At 43.2% G+C, this 14,104-nt stretch overlaps 1 protein-coding gene and 1 long non-coding RNA gene across 4 annotated transcripts in view; one reads left to right on the top strand and one right to left on the bottom strand.

Moving 5' to 3' along the window:
* LOC134337048 (uncharacterized) overlaps window positions 1-9,105 on the bottom strand; it is a 102,486-nt gene extending 93,381 nt beyond the window's left edge. For 2 of the 3 annotated variants that reach the window (XR_010015923.1, XR_010015924.1), the window contains exons 1-2: window positions 8,971-9,105; window positions 6,994-7,071 (exon numbers count right to left, since the gene is read on the bottom strand). This is a non-coding gene — a long non-coding RNA (uncharacterized LOC134337048). Of the gene's footprint in view, window positions 1-6,954; window positions 7,072-8,970 lie in introns of all 3 variants that reach the window. The other variant, XR_010015922.1, reaches the window with a different exon arrangement.
* The window catches only part of tlcd1 (TLC domain containing 1), a 62,699-nt gene continuing 57,422 nt past the window's right edge, over window positions 8,828-14,104 (top strand). The window contains exon 1 of the mRNA XM_063031819.1: window positions 8,828-9,152. Coding sequence (XP_062887889.1) covers window positions 8,866-9,152 — 287 coding nt within the window. The 5' untranslated portion in view covers window positions 8,828-8,865. The remainder of the gene's footprint in view (window positions 9,153-14,104) is intronic.

The raw sequence follows: 14,104 nt of genomic DNA, 5'->3' as shown, positions 1-14,104 counted from the left end.
GTCAGGTCTCAGATCTCTGAGTGGGTGAGCATCTGGGGGACAGTGACCACCGCTCCCTGGCCTTTAGCATTATCATGGAAAAGGATAGAATCAGAGAGGTCAGGAAAATTTTTAATTGGGGAAGGGCAAATTATGAGGCTATAAGGCTAGAACTTGCAGGTGTGAATTGGGATGATGTTTTTGCAGAGAAATGTACAATGGACAGGTGGTTGATGTTCAGAGACCTCTTGCAGGATGTTAGGGATAAATTTGTCCCAGTGAGGAAGATAAAGAATGGTAGGGTGAAGGAACCATGGGTGACAAGTGAGGTGGAGAATCTAGTCAGGTGGAAGAAGGCAGCATACATGAGGTTTAGGAAGCAAGGATCAGATGGGTCTATTGAGGAATATAGGGAAGCAAGAAAGGAGCTTAAGAAGGGGCTGAGAAGAGCAAGAAGGGGGCATGAGAAGGCCTTGGTGAGTAGGGTAAAGGAAAACCCCAAGGCATTCTTCAATTATGTGAAGAAAAAAAGGATGACAGGAGTGAAGGTAGGACCAATTAGAGATAAAGGTGGGAAGATGTGCCTGGAGGCTGTGGAAGTGAGCGAGGTCCTCAATGAATACTTCTCTTCAGTATTCACCAATGAGAGGGAACTTGATGATGGTAAGGACATTATGAGTGAGGTTGATGTTCTGGAGCATGTTGATATTAAGGGAGAGGAGGTGTTGGAGTTGTTAAAATACACGGGGCCTGATGGAATATTCCCCAGGCTGCTCCACGAGGCGAGGGAGGAGATTGCTGAGCCCCTGGCTAGGATCTTTATGTCCTCGTTGTCCACGGGAATGGTACCAGAGGATTGGAGGGAGGTGAATGCTGTCCCCTTGTTTAAAAAAGGTAGTAAGGATAGTCCGGGTAATTATAAACTAGTGATCCTTACGTCTGTGGTGGGAAAGCTGTTGGAAAAGATTCTTAGGGATAGGATCTATGAGCATTTAGAGAATCATGGTCTGATCAGGGACAGTCAGCATGGCTTTGTGAAGGGCAGATCGTGTCTAACAAGCCTGATAGAGTTCTTTGAGGAGGTGACCAGGCATATAGATGAGGGTAGTGCAGTGGATGTGATCTATATGGATTTTAGTAAAGCACTTGACAAGGTTCCACACGGTAGGCTTATTCAGAAAGTCAGAAGGCATGGGATCCAGGGAAGTTTGGCCAGGTGGATTCAGAATTGGCTTGCCTGCAGAAGGCAGAGGGTCGCGGTGGAGGGAGTACATTCAGATTGGAGGATTGTGACTAGTGGTGTCCCACAAGGATCTGTTCTGGGATCTCTACTTTTCATGATTTTTATTAACGACCTGGATGTGGGGTAGAAGGCTGGGTTGGCAAGTTTGCAGACGACACAAAGGTTGGTGGTGTTGTCGAAGATTGCAGAGAGACATAGGATGCAGAAGTGGGCTGAGAAGTGGCAGATGGAGTTCAACCCGGAAGAAGTGTGAGATGGTACACTTTGGAAGGACAAACTCCAAGGCAGAGTACAAAGTAAATGGCAGGATACTTGGTAGTGTGGAGGAGCAGAGGGATCTGGGGGTACATGTCCACAGATCCCTGAAAGTTGCCTCACAGGTGGACAGGGTAGTTAAGAAAGCTTATGGGGTGTTAGCTTTCATAAGTCGAGGGATAGAGTTTAAGAGTCGCAATGTAATGATGCAGCTCTATAAAACTCTGGTTAGGCCACACTTGGAGTACTGTTACCAGTTCTGGTCGCCTCACTATAGGAAGGATGTGGAAGCATTGGAAAGGGTACAGAGGAGATTTACCAGGATGCTGCCTGGTTTAAAGAGTATGCATTATGATCAGAGATTAAGGGAGCTAGGGCTTTACTCTTTGGAGAGAAGGAGGATGAAAGGAGACATGATAGAGGTGTACAAGATAATAAGAGGAATAGATAGAGTGGATAGCTAGCGCTTCTTCCCTAGGGCACCACTGCTCAATACAAGAGGACATGGCTTTAAGGTAAGGGGTGGGAAGTTCAAGGGGGATATTAGAGGAAGGTTTTTTACTCAGAGAGTGGTTCGTGCATGGAATGCACTGCCTGAGTCAGTGGTGGAGGCAGATACACTCGTGAAGTTTAAGAGACTACTAGACAGGTATATGGAGGAATTTAAGGTGGGGGGTTATATGGGAGGCAGGGTTTGAGGGTCGGCACAACATTGTGGGCCGAAGGGCCTGTACAGTGCTGTACTATTTTATGTTCTATGCTTTGAGCTGGAGTCTATGGCAGAAAAAAGCACTGATAGGGCATATCAGCCAGAGCAAGATATGAAGCACAGGAAGTGAACCAATAGTAAAGAATAGTAACAGACAAGGGAGTAAATACTAAACCTGAGACAATGGACAAGAGAGTTAATGTATCTATCGCATGGCAGCAGTAGGGCACTTAGTCATCACATTAACTATGGTCTTGATCCTCCCACCCACCCCAGTGCTTTGTGGCAGCTGCAGGAGGAGGAACTCTGAAGCCAGAGGCAGATTAACATAAATCAATTTCCAATCAGGACATTTCCCTTACAATTATTGCGTTACTCCCCGAAAGAAAAGTACAGAAAAGGAATGCAAAAGGTATCAATGACATGAATTTGTGGGCGGCACGGTAGCATAGTGGTTAGCACAACGCTTTACAGTAGCAGCGACCCGGGTTCAATTCCTGCATTGTCTATAAGGAGTTTGTACGTTCTCCCTGTGACCGCGGGGGTTTCCTCCAGATGCACCTGTTTCCTCCCACTGACCAAAGACGTGCTGGCTGGTAGGTTAGTTGGTCATTGTAAATTCTACCATGATTAGGCTAGGGTTAAATAGGGCGTGACTGGGTGGCGCTGGCTCGAAGGGCCAGGAGGACCAATTCCACACTGTATGCCAATCAATCAATCAATAAATAAATGAATAAAGGAGCCTTAATGGAGACAAGAGTTAAAGCATTTGACATGTATCATGTGGTCCAGTACAGTGACAGAGGAACCAAAAGTGAGCAGTCTCACACATTGAAAAGAGCTTGGGACAGGCATACCAGGCTAAATGAATGGGCTTTGTTGGATCCTACAGCTTTTGTGACCCAAAGGTTCTTCAGAAGTCAAGAATGAGGCATATACTAGTTGCTGACATACAGTTTATTAAATATTACAAGAACAAAGAAGGATGAAGAGACAGCTGAAAGTAAAAGGAAAAAAGGAAAAAGCATTTATGGTCGTCTCATTGTCAGACTAGAGATAACAAAAATCCCAGTGATAACAATTAACCTATAAAACAGTCAGTTTCAAGTGGTGTGACACCTGCTAGTGAAAACTAGGAAGGTTCTAGAGAAATACAAAAGCAACTGTACCGTAAATACTGGAAAATTCACTGAACAAGTACATATATAAAGGTGTTTACTGTATATAAAATACAGCCAATCATAGGAAAGTCAAACTACAAGAAAAACACAAGAAAAAAAATACTCCACCCTAATCTAACAAGCTTTAACTTGTAACTTGAATTTGTGGACTGAGTTCACCTTCACCACCCACCATTAGGAACAGGAAGTCCGAGCGCTTGAGAGGCTGTGAAGGAAAGCTAGGGATGGGCTTATGTCAACTCAGTAATTATCTGCCACCTTCCAACCGGAGTATTGCGTTGCCACCACCAACAAGCCAATGCTGAGGAGTGCCAGCACTAAGCTCCGCTAAAAATATCATCAATGAAAGGTCAGACCAGGCAAGTACATGGTGAATTATATTACCACTGATGACATCCAAGTGGCTATTTTGAACAGAGTCCAGGAACATTGGCTATGGTTTATTATTCTGCAGTTACTCACCATGATAACACTTACAAATATCAAGACTAACGACTGAACTTGGAAAGCCACCTGCAGTGTAGCATGCAAGGCTGAACTGCATTGGAAGTTAACACTAAGATAAATCTTGGATAAATGTCAGATGCAATTATCTACAGAGGAGTACAGAAATAAACTGAGTTATCAATAAATTTGTCACCATAGTTAATGAAGGCCTCAGCCTTATTCAGATACAGTAGGAACCTTTCTATATATATTGTCCTGGGTTTTAATGCTTTCCTTTTGAGGTCCTTACTTCATGTTGCAGAAGTGTCTATCCCACATGTTGATGAACATCTTATCCTCATGGTTTAGAACTGATCCTCTTATCCTCTTTGTCAACATATCTGCATTTTAGCTACTGTGAGTCACATCCACACAAAAGTTTATTTCAGAATATATACAGTTGTCCTTTTTTTTTGAAGAAAGGTATTGAAGATTACAGAATTGAGTCAATGAGGGATATATTGCCTTCCAAGTCCCTTTTACCTGAGCCAATCAGAATAAGTGAAAACCATAAAATTGCAGATGCTGGAAATCTGCAATAAAAACAGAGAATTTTGGAAATTCTCATTAAGTCAGACAGCCTCTGCAGAAATGGAATAAGTCTCAAGGTTTCTGAAGCAGTCTTCAATTAGAAGACTTTAATTCTAATATATTGACAACACTTGCAGGTTGCCCATAGCACATCCATGAGTGTGATAGATTTTTAGCGCAAACAATGCATTTTACTGTATGTTTCGATACAATTGTTATAAATAAACCTGTATCTTTCCACATTTGCTACCTGACCAATCACTAAAGGTATAAACACTGAGCAATCGGGTGGTTCCTGCAGATTTCACCTCGGAGTTCACTCAGCACTAGTTAGCATGAATTATTATTGATTCCTCTGCCGTGGCCTCATGAACAGTGCACTGTGAATTGCACAGCTTTGCCTGTATGCCAGCAGAAAATTAATTCTAATCTAACACAGGCAATGTGCTAAGAAGCAATTAACCCACCACAAAATCCAAAATTCTGAACAGTAAAAATGTCACTGCCTGATGGCACATAACATTTGTTACAATTAGAAAAATAAACAGAGGCTTTCATTTCTGAAGTTGAATTTTTTTGCCAGTTATTTGTGGCATTGCTCTGGATTTCCAACATTCCTTTGTTATTTTGTTTATAACACATATTAAGTCATGTAGATATCCGTTCCATATGTCAAATATCATTGGCTATACTTTATATGTGAGCCTTTATAATAAGTTCTGGCAGCTAACTGAGTGAAGACTAGAAAAAAACAGCAAGTATGTTCACTATGTACTATGTCACAAAAGTCAAAGTCAATTTGCTATCAAAGTACATACAGTACATGTTTATTCCACTGAGGTTGGGTGGGACTGTAACTAGAGGTCATGGGTTAAGGGTGAAAGATGAAAAGTTTAAGGGGAACATGAGGGGAAACTTCTTCACTCAGAAAGTCATGAGAGTGCGGAATGAGCTGCCAGCACAAGTGGTGCCAACGAGCTGATTTCAATGTTTAAGAGAAGTTTGGATAGGTACATGGGTGGTTGGGGTATGGAGGGCAATGGTCCTGGTGCAAGTCGACGGGAGTAGGTAGTTTAAGTGGTTTGGTATGGACTAGATGGGCCAAAGAACTGTTTCTGTGCTGCATTTTTCTATGATTAATGATCTGGATGATAATGTGGTAAATTGGATCAGCAAATTTGCTGATGATACAAAGATTGGAGGTGTAGTGGACAGTGAGGAAGCTTTTCAGAGCCTGCAGAGGGACTTGGACCAGCTGGAAAAATGGGCTGAAAAATGGCAGATGGCGTTTAATACAGACAAGTGCGAGATATTGCACTTTGGAAGGACAAACCAAGGTAGAACATACAGGGTAAATGGTAAGGCACTGAGGAGTGCAGTAGAACAGAGGGATCTGGGAATACAGATACAAAATTCCCTAAAAGTGGCATCACAGGTAGATAGGGTCGTAAAGAGAGCTTTTGGTACATCGGCCTTTATTAATCAAAGTATTGAGTATAAGAGCTGGAATCTTATGATGAGGTTGTATAAGGCATTGGTGAGGCTGAATCTGGAGTATTGTGTTCAGTTTTGGTCACCAAATTACAGGAAGGATATTAATAAGGTTGAAAGAGTGCAGAGAAGGTTTACAAGGATGTTGCCGGGACTTGAGAAACTCAGTTACAGAGAAAGGTTGAATAGGTTAGGACTTTATTCCCTGGAGCGTAGAAGAATGAGGGGAGATTTGATAGAGGTATATAAAATTATGATGGGTATAGATAGAGTGAATGCAAGCAGGCTTTTTCCACTGAGGCAAGGGGAGAAAAAAACCAGAGGACATGGGTTAAGGGTGGGGGGGGGGAGTTTAATGGGAATATGGGGGGGGGCTTCTTCACACAGAGAGTGGTGGGAGTATGGAATGAGCTGCCAGACGAGGTGGTAAATGCGGGTTCTTTTTTAACTTTTAAGAATAAATTGGACAGGTACATGGATGGGAGGTGTATGGAGGGATATGGTCCGTGTGCAGGTCAGTAGGACAAGGCAGAAAATAGTTCGGCACAGCCAAGAAGGGCCAAAAGGCCTGTTTCTGCGCTGTAGTTTCTATGGTTTCTATTTTCTATGATTCTGATACTACTCTGAAATTTATTTTCTTATGGGAGTTCACAGTAGAGCAAATACAACAGAATCAATGAAAAACAACTGACAAACAACCAATATACAAAAAGAAGATAAACCATGCAAATACAAAAAAATGAATAAAAAATGCATAAATAAATAAATAAAACTGAGAACATGAGTTGTAGGGCGAAATTGAGAAGTTTTGAAAGTGAGTCTGTAGGCTGTGGAATCTGTTCAGAGTTGAGGTCTGAAGTTATCCACACTGGTTCAGGAGCCTGATGGTTGAAGGGTAACACTGCTCCTGAACCTGGTGGGGTGAGACCTAAGCCTCTTGTACTTCCTTCCTGATGGCAGCAGTGAGAAGAGAGCATGGCCTGGGTCGCTGGGAGTACAAAGAGGATTCTAGGTTTATCCAAGGTCCAAATGCATGTATATCAAAATCTAAGGGGAGGGTATCACTATAATCATATTACCTAATATATTGGATAATTGTAGCAAATCTGTCCAGGTACCTTCTGTCTTCCCTTAACCAGGGATCAAAACTGCAGCTCTCCTGATCTTTGAGGTTCGGAACTCACAGCCTACCTGCCCTGCCAAGGAACATAAAAGGAGATAATTGAGTTATGGGTAGTGGCAACAGACCAAGGTGACTATTCAGGCTACAGAGAAGGCACTGTATGTACTGAGCTTGGGCACACCCAAGACTAAAATTTGATTTTGGTGTGTGCCACTTGACAAGTTTTGAAAATTTGATTTTGAAGTGTACGTGAGGTTCTTTCCTTTTAATGCACCATAGAGCACCACCTCCCCAATACACAGAAGAGATCTTCAATGGGCAAACACGAGGAAAGCTGCAGATGCTGGAAATCCAAGCAACACACACAAAATGCAGGAGAAACAGCAGGCCCAGGCAGCATCTATGGAACAGAGTGAACAGTCGGACGCTTAGGCCAAGACCTGACATGATGAAGAGTCTCAGCCCAAAACGTCGACTGTTTACTCTTTTCCATAGATGCTTGCTGGCCTGCTGAGTTCCTCCAGCATTTTGGATGTGTGTTATTCAATGGGCAATTGTGATCAGTTGTTGCTTCTGAACTCATGTGAAAAATGGTACCCAGTATATGCCATTCCCAATAAATAGTACTAATGTAAGGAACCCTCAGTTCATTCTCAGGGTGCATAACACTCGGAATAAATGTCCCAGTATCTGGCCCTCATAGGTCATTCCCAAGACACAGCCATTCCAAGCAAAACTCTCAATGCAATGCATTCCCAATTTTCTTGCGGCTTAATGGCTGTATTTTAAGGACCATTGAGAAGTAGCTTAAGGAAAGATTTCCCGCTTTAGGTTCCTGAGATTTACAAACTGGATGCAGAGTCTTACAATCGCCTGACTGTAGAGCCTTAAATATCACTGGCAGCCGTCTATCACTGAGCCCCTGAACATAAAAGTTTCCACGGAGTCATTCCTTTTTGCACAGATACCGCCCAACCCGCTGAAATGAATCCAGCATTCCACTTCAAGCTCAGATTTTCAGAAGTCATTTCCTTTCGATGCCCTTGTCCTCAAGCTGCGCGCGTTAGGAAGTCAGCTGTCCATAACCTGGAGTTGTTTCCTCAACTAATCATTGTCAATGCAAATTCAGGTGAGTTTCAGGGAGCGATCTCTCTGGAGCAACAGCCTGCTGTTGAAACTCTGCAGGTCGATGGTGGGGGAGGAGGGAACGCTCCATATTTCGGATCAAAACCATGCGTCAGGTCTTTCTGACCCGAAAGCTGAATAGTTCCTCCTCCCGCCACCCACAGATGCTGCTCAACACGCTGAGTTCCTCCAGCAGATTGTTTGCTGCTGCAGATCCAGATCTCTTCGTGTCTCGAAACTTACTCTTTATCTGAAAACGCAATCTAAACTTCTTCTGTGTAGGTATCACCAGAAGATGCTGCCTGGCCTGCTGCGTTCACCAGCAACTTTGATGTGTGTTTCTCTTTATCTGTGTGTGTGTGTGTGTGTATGTGTGTGTTTGGGTTGGGGGGGGTGTCCGCGTCGGCACTGAAACCTCAAACTAGAGAGAGGTGCCAACTCTGTGGCGTTTTTGGAGAGGGATTTAAAGCGCGGTGGACACCAGCCTGGGGCACGATGCACTAAAGGGACCACTATGGCGAGACAGGCAGCGACCCTACCGGTGAGAAGTTTACTTCCAGTGGAGATCCTCCGCCTATCTTGGCTCCAGTGGCTGGTTCCGCGACGCTTTAGCCCCGGCTAATTGAAAGCGAATGCAACTGGCTGCAGCGAATGCCATTGGTGGGTTGGTCCTCTCCCCCCTCCCTCTTCCCCCTCAACCCGAGCAACAGGGGAGCCGTGAGAGTGCGCTCAGCCTTGCTTCATGGAGAGAGGCGTTTCCAGCGCCGCCGCTCTCAGCGAATTCAACACCAAGCCTGCCCGTCTCTTTTCCCCACAGCGCAGCCCGACCATGATCGCCCAGACTCACCCTGTGCTGTCAATCCTTTTCTTCGCCCTGACTTTCAAGACGCTACGAGTCTTCCTGCGGACGCGGAGTTTTTCCCTCCCGCCGCAACAAGTCAAGGAGAACAAGACCAGGTCCTGGAGGTGGACCAATCTCAACGTCTCCCTTGTTCACTCGGCGATCACGGGACCGTGGGCTTTGTTGTGGTAAGTTTCTAAAAATGGTTTTAGCCAGTCGCGGGGTTGCCCGTCTGTTTACAGGCACAAGGCTGCTCGCACTATTCTCCTGCATGGGCTGGGACCTGTTTCCGACCATCCCTCCCCCCCCCCCCCGGACCTCAACCCAACTTGAGTTGAGAATCGGGGTTTCTACATGGGTGATCTGTTATTGTCAACTGCATGCTGCCGTGCAGGATGTCTTGTGATACAACTCTACTCTCCACAATCCAAACCACCCTCGACAATTTACCCAGCTATAGAAATTAATTTATGTCGTTTTTTTAACAGTTTGAAAATAAAACGGGGGAAAAAATTCTGCTGACCCTTTCATTAACACCACTCCATTGCCAGGTTTGAAATGGCTAACCATGCCTTACAGTTGAGTAATGATTGGCTGGAAGGTGCGTTCATTGGAGTTACCTTGGTGACACCAAAATGCTGCTGTTTTAAAACTTGGCTCAATGTAGTGTAGGCCATGGCTGCTGTTCTGTGGCATAGGCTGTCCCCTCCATCACAGAATTATCTTCCCCCTTTCATTGGAAAGAAGATATGGAACCACATGCCACCAGGCTTAAGGGCAGCTTCTACCCTACTGCTATCAGAGACTGTTAACTGGTTCCCTAGATGGACTCTTGACATCATGGTCCAACTCATTATCATCTTGCACCTTATTGCTTACCTGCTCTGGACTTGCTCTGTAGCTGTTAGACTTGACTCTGCATTGTTATTGTTTTACCTTGCTCTGCTTCTATGCGCTGTTGGATGAATTGATCTGTAAGAAACATATGCAAGAAAAGGTTTTCACTGTATCTTGCTACATGTGACCATAATAAACCAATTCCAATTCCCATGCTTCAGCCTAAAGCTCTGCATCTGTGATGCTCTTCAAAAAGATCCACAGTCTATAACCTTTTTATCATTGCCATCTATTTAAGAGATCACATTTTATGATGTAGACAGGCAAATCTAAAATGGCGAGTTGCTACACTGGATAGTATGCATGCTAAATGGTATACAGTAGTGCTAATCGGTCTTGTAATCATTGGATTACATCAAAGCTCTTCAGTCTTACCATATTTTATCTGAAGTGAATAGCTAATGAGAGGATGAGGCTAAACAATCCCTCCATCCTCAGTGTCGGTAGGGCTCAGCATGTGAGTGCCTTAAACCATGTCCAGCTAGAAACATCAGACCCATCTTGGCTTCCTCTGGTGAACCCTACCATCAGAAGAGCCATTCTCCAGCCAATTCAATTCACTCCATGTGACATTCAAGATTCAAGGTAGTTTATTGTCAGTCTTCAGTACACAAGTCTAAAGAAGAATGAAATAGTTGTTACTGTCGATCTGATACAGCATAAAAGAATGCAATAAATATAAATAAACACAATAAATATATACAACTTCTTGACTATGGTCATATATACATAAGATTAGCTTATGTACATAGACTGTATGTATGTAAAGTACATAGAGTGTATAGTGATGGAGTGGTTAATGGATGACTTGGGGGTACTGTAATAACTGTTTTTGAGTCTAGTCCTGTAGTTTCTTCCTTGATGGGAGTGGTAGTCTACTCCCAATACACAAAGTGATGGAAACTGCCATTGACAGTGTTCTCGAGTGGCTCTAGCAAAAAGACATTCACTGTGACTACCATATTCAAAATTCACTGCTATTACACAGCCAGGCTACCCTGACAATACCTCACAAATGCACAATGCCTACCACCACTAGGAACAACCAGAGGCTCTGTCACAAACAGTACTGTTAAAGCACCTTCACCAGAAGGACTGTTATGGTTCTCAGTGAGTTCAGGATGGACAATAAAGACTGGCCTCACAATGAAAGTCAATAATTTTTTTTAAAAAAAGAACCATTGTATGCTAACATTTAGTTTCTGTGTTGTACCAGGAACATTGATTCCATCCTGTACACAGTAACAAAAGAGATTCTGCAGATGCAGAAATCCAGAGCAACATGTACAGAATACTGGAGGAATTCAGCAGGTCAGGCAGCATCTATGCAGTTCTGATAAAGGGTCTCGGCCAAAATCGTCAACTGTTTATTCTTATCCATGGATGCTCACTCAAGTTCCTCAGCATTTTATGCATGTTGTTTCATATACAGTAATGTATGTCCCCAGAATTAGTATTTATTAAAATCAAAATGATGAAATGTTTAAGAATATTCAAGTTATTTAAATAAAAAACTTATTAAACCATGTTAAAAATTGAAACATTCAACCTAAAGACAAAGCTAACTGTGAAAACATTGGCAATTACCCGTCCTTGCGTTTCTTTCTCACAAACCAACAATTGCCAGTGAACTCACTGGGACTGTCTAATCCCTTGGGGGCAGGTTGGACCAGGTGCCAGAGTGGAAGGCTGGTTCCCCTGTGAAAATGCAGGGGAATCTCAGCAAGATCATTTTCCACCACTGGGGGACACAGCAGTGGAGTGGATTGAAATTAGCCTCCAACTAATGTTAAGTTCAGGATCGTTGTGCTTCACTACTTACCTGGAGAAGTCCCACATATCCGGGCCAATGTAAACCTTTTCGTTTAAACTTCCACACCTCTTAGGAAAAAGGATCTGAATCTGTCATCTTTTTATCTACCACTTTTGCACAGAAGAACAGATTTTTCACTGACAGGTTGTACATTCAGTGGCCACTTTATTATGTACACCTGTACACCTGCTCATTAATGCAAATATCTAATCAGCTAATCATATGGCAGGAATTCAGCGTGTGAAGGCATGCAGACATGGTCAAGAGGTTTATCTGTTGTTCAGACCAAATATCAGAATGGGGTTGAAACCTGATCTCAGTGACTTTGACAGCGGAATGAATGTTGTTACCAGACAGGTTGGTTTGAGTATCTCAGAAACTGCTGATCCCTGGGGTTTTCACATGTAACAGTCTCTAGAGTTTATAGGAAATGGTGCGAAAAACAAAAGACATTCAGTGAGCAGTAGTTTTGTGGGCGAAAATGCCTTGTTAATGAGAGCGGTCAGAAAAGAATTGTCAGACAGGTTCATACTGACAGGAAGGCGACAGTAACCCAAATAACCACTCATTACAACAATGATGTGCAGAAGAGCATCTCCGAGTGCATAAGATTCAATTCAAGATTCAAGATTCAAAAAACTTTATTGTCATTCTAACCATACATCAGCTCTGCAGGGCAGAATGAGACAGCGTTTCCCAGGAGCAGTGCAATCATAACATAACAAACACAACACTAAATAATAAACATAACTGTGGAGGCTAAGTCTCTGGATGCTTTCAAAAAAGAGATGGATAGAGCTCTTAAAGATAGTGGAATCAAAGGTTATGGGGATAAGGCAGGAACTGGATACTGATGGTGGATGATTAGCAATAATCAGTGAATGGCGGTGCTGGCTTGAAGGGCTGAATGGCCTACTCTTGCACCTATTGTCTATTGTCTATAACAATAAATAGTAAAACACAACAGCCACATGTCAGTTAAAATCAAGTTATAAGTGTCCAGTGCAAGTTAAAAGTGTCTAAAGCAGACTCAGGTAGAGCAGCTATTTAGCAATCTGACTGCCAGTGGGAGAAAGCTGTTTAGTAGCCTTGTGGTTTTAGTTTTGATGCTCCTGTAACGTTTGCCGGATGGCAGAAGAACAAACAGTTCATGGAGAGGGTGTGAGGGGCCTTTAATGATGTACCGTGTCTTCTGGAGGCATCGACTCTGAAAGAGGTCTTGGATAGAACAAGTTGAACCTTGAAATGAATGGGCTACTGAGTGCATATCATTCTGAATGAACAGTAAACACACAGTATCCTCAACTGAAACATTAGCCCTGTTTCTCCTTCTGCAGATGCTACCTGGCCTGCTGAATGTTTCCAACGTTTTTGCTTTTATTTCAGATTTTCAGCATTTGCATTTTTATTTTAAAGTTTGGATCGAATAAGATTGCTGGAAGTTCTGAGTTTGTAAATCATATATCAAGCCCCACTCAGAATACCGAGAATATTAGTGTAGTTTCTCATTACAAAGCCCACTCTGGGAACCTGAGTGCAGTAATCTAAGACTTCAGCCCAGTTCTGAAGGAGCGCTGCACTGTCAATGATGCCACCTTTCCAATGGACGTTAAACCAAAGTCCGCCTGATCTCATGCGCGGACACAGAAGATTATGTAGAACTATTCTGAAGATGTCCTTGCTGATGCTTATCCCTATCGACCATCATTGAAGTAGCTTATCTGGTCATTATCACAAGGTTCATGGGAGCTTTCTACTTTTTCTACTTTACGTCAGAGAAAGCTAATAGTCAGTAAAATATTTTAGGATCACGAACGCAAGAAGATCTGCAGATGCTGGAAATCCAAAGGAACATACACAAAATGCTGGAGGAATGCAGCAGACTAGGCAACATCTATGGAAAAGAGTAAACAGTTGCTGATTTGGGCTGAGACCCTTCTTCAGGTGTAGCTGCAAATACTTTACGATGTCCAGAAAGATGCTGCATAAACAAACGTCTATCTATCTTTTACTTCCCTTATTACCAGGTAATCATCGCTCCTTGGGGTGAAATTTTGAATGGTTTGTTAAACACTTTTAATGCAATGGGGATCTCACTGACAGTACAAACATGAATGTCATCCCCACTTGCACTTAAGAACACGGTACCTTGAAGCACTGAAGTTCTTTAGGTGAAGGTACTGCCAAAACAGTGTTAGGGAGGGTGGGTGGGGACTCCACATCAACGAATGAACACCAATCTATTTCCATGATAGGATGGTGTGTGACTTGGATTGGTAGGATTCCCATGCACTTGCTCTCTGAGGATGGAGGCAAAAAGGTTTTGGTGTTGCTGTTGGATCAGACGGGGTGAGTAATTGTGGTGTATTTGGTAGATGGTACAGATTACAGCCACTGTGTGCTGATGATGGAAGAAGTTTAAGGTGATAG

The sequence above is a fragment of the Mobula hypostoma genome, chromosome 23, assembly GCF_963921235.1.
Source record: "Mobula hypostoma chromosome 23, sMobHyp1.1, whole genome shotgun sequence".
Taxonomy (NCBI): domain Eukaryota; kingdom Metazoa; phylum Chordata; class Chondrichthyes; order Myliobatiformes; family Myliobatidae; genus Mobula; species Mobula hypostoma.
This window is presented reverse-complemented; position numbering and strand designations above follow the sequence as displayed.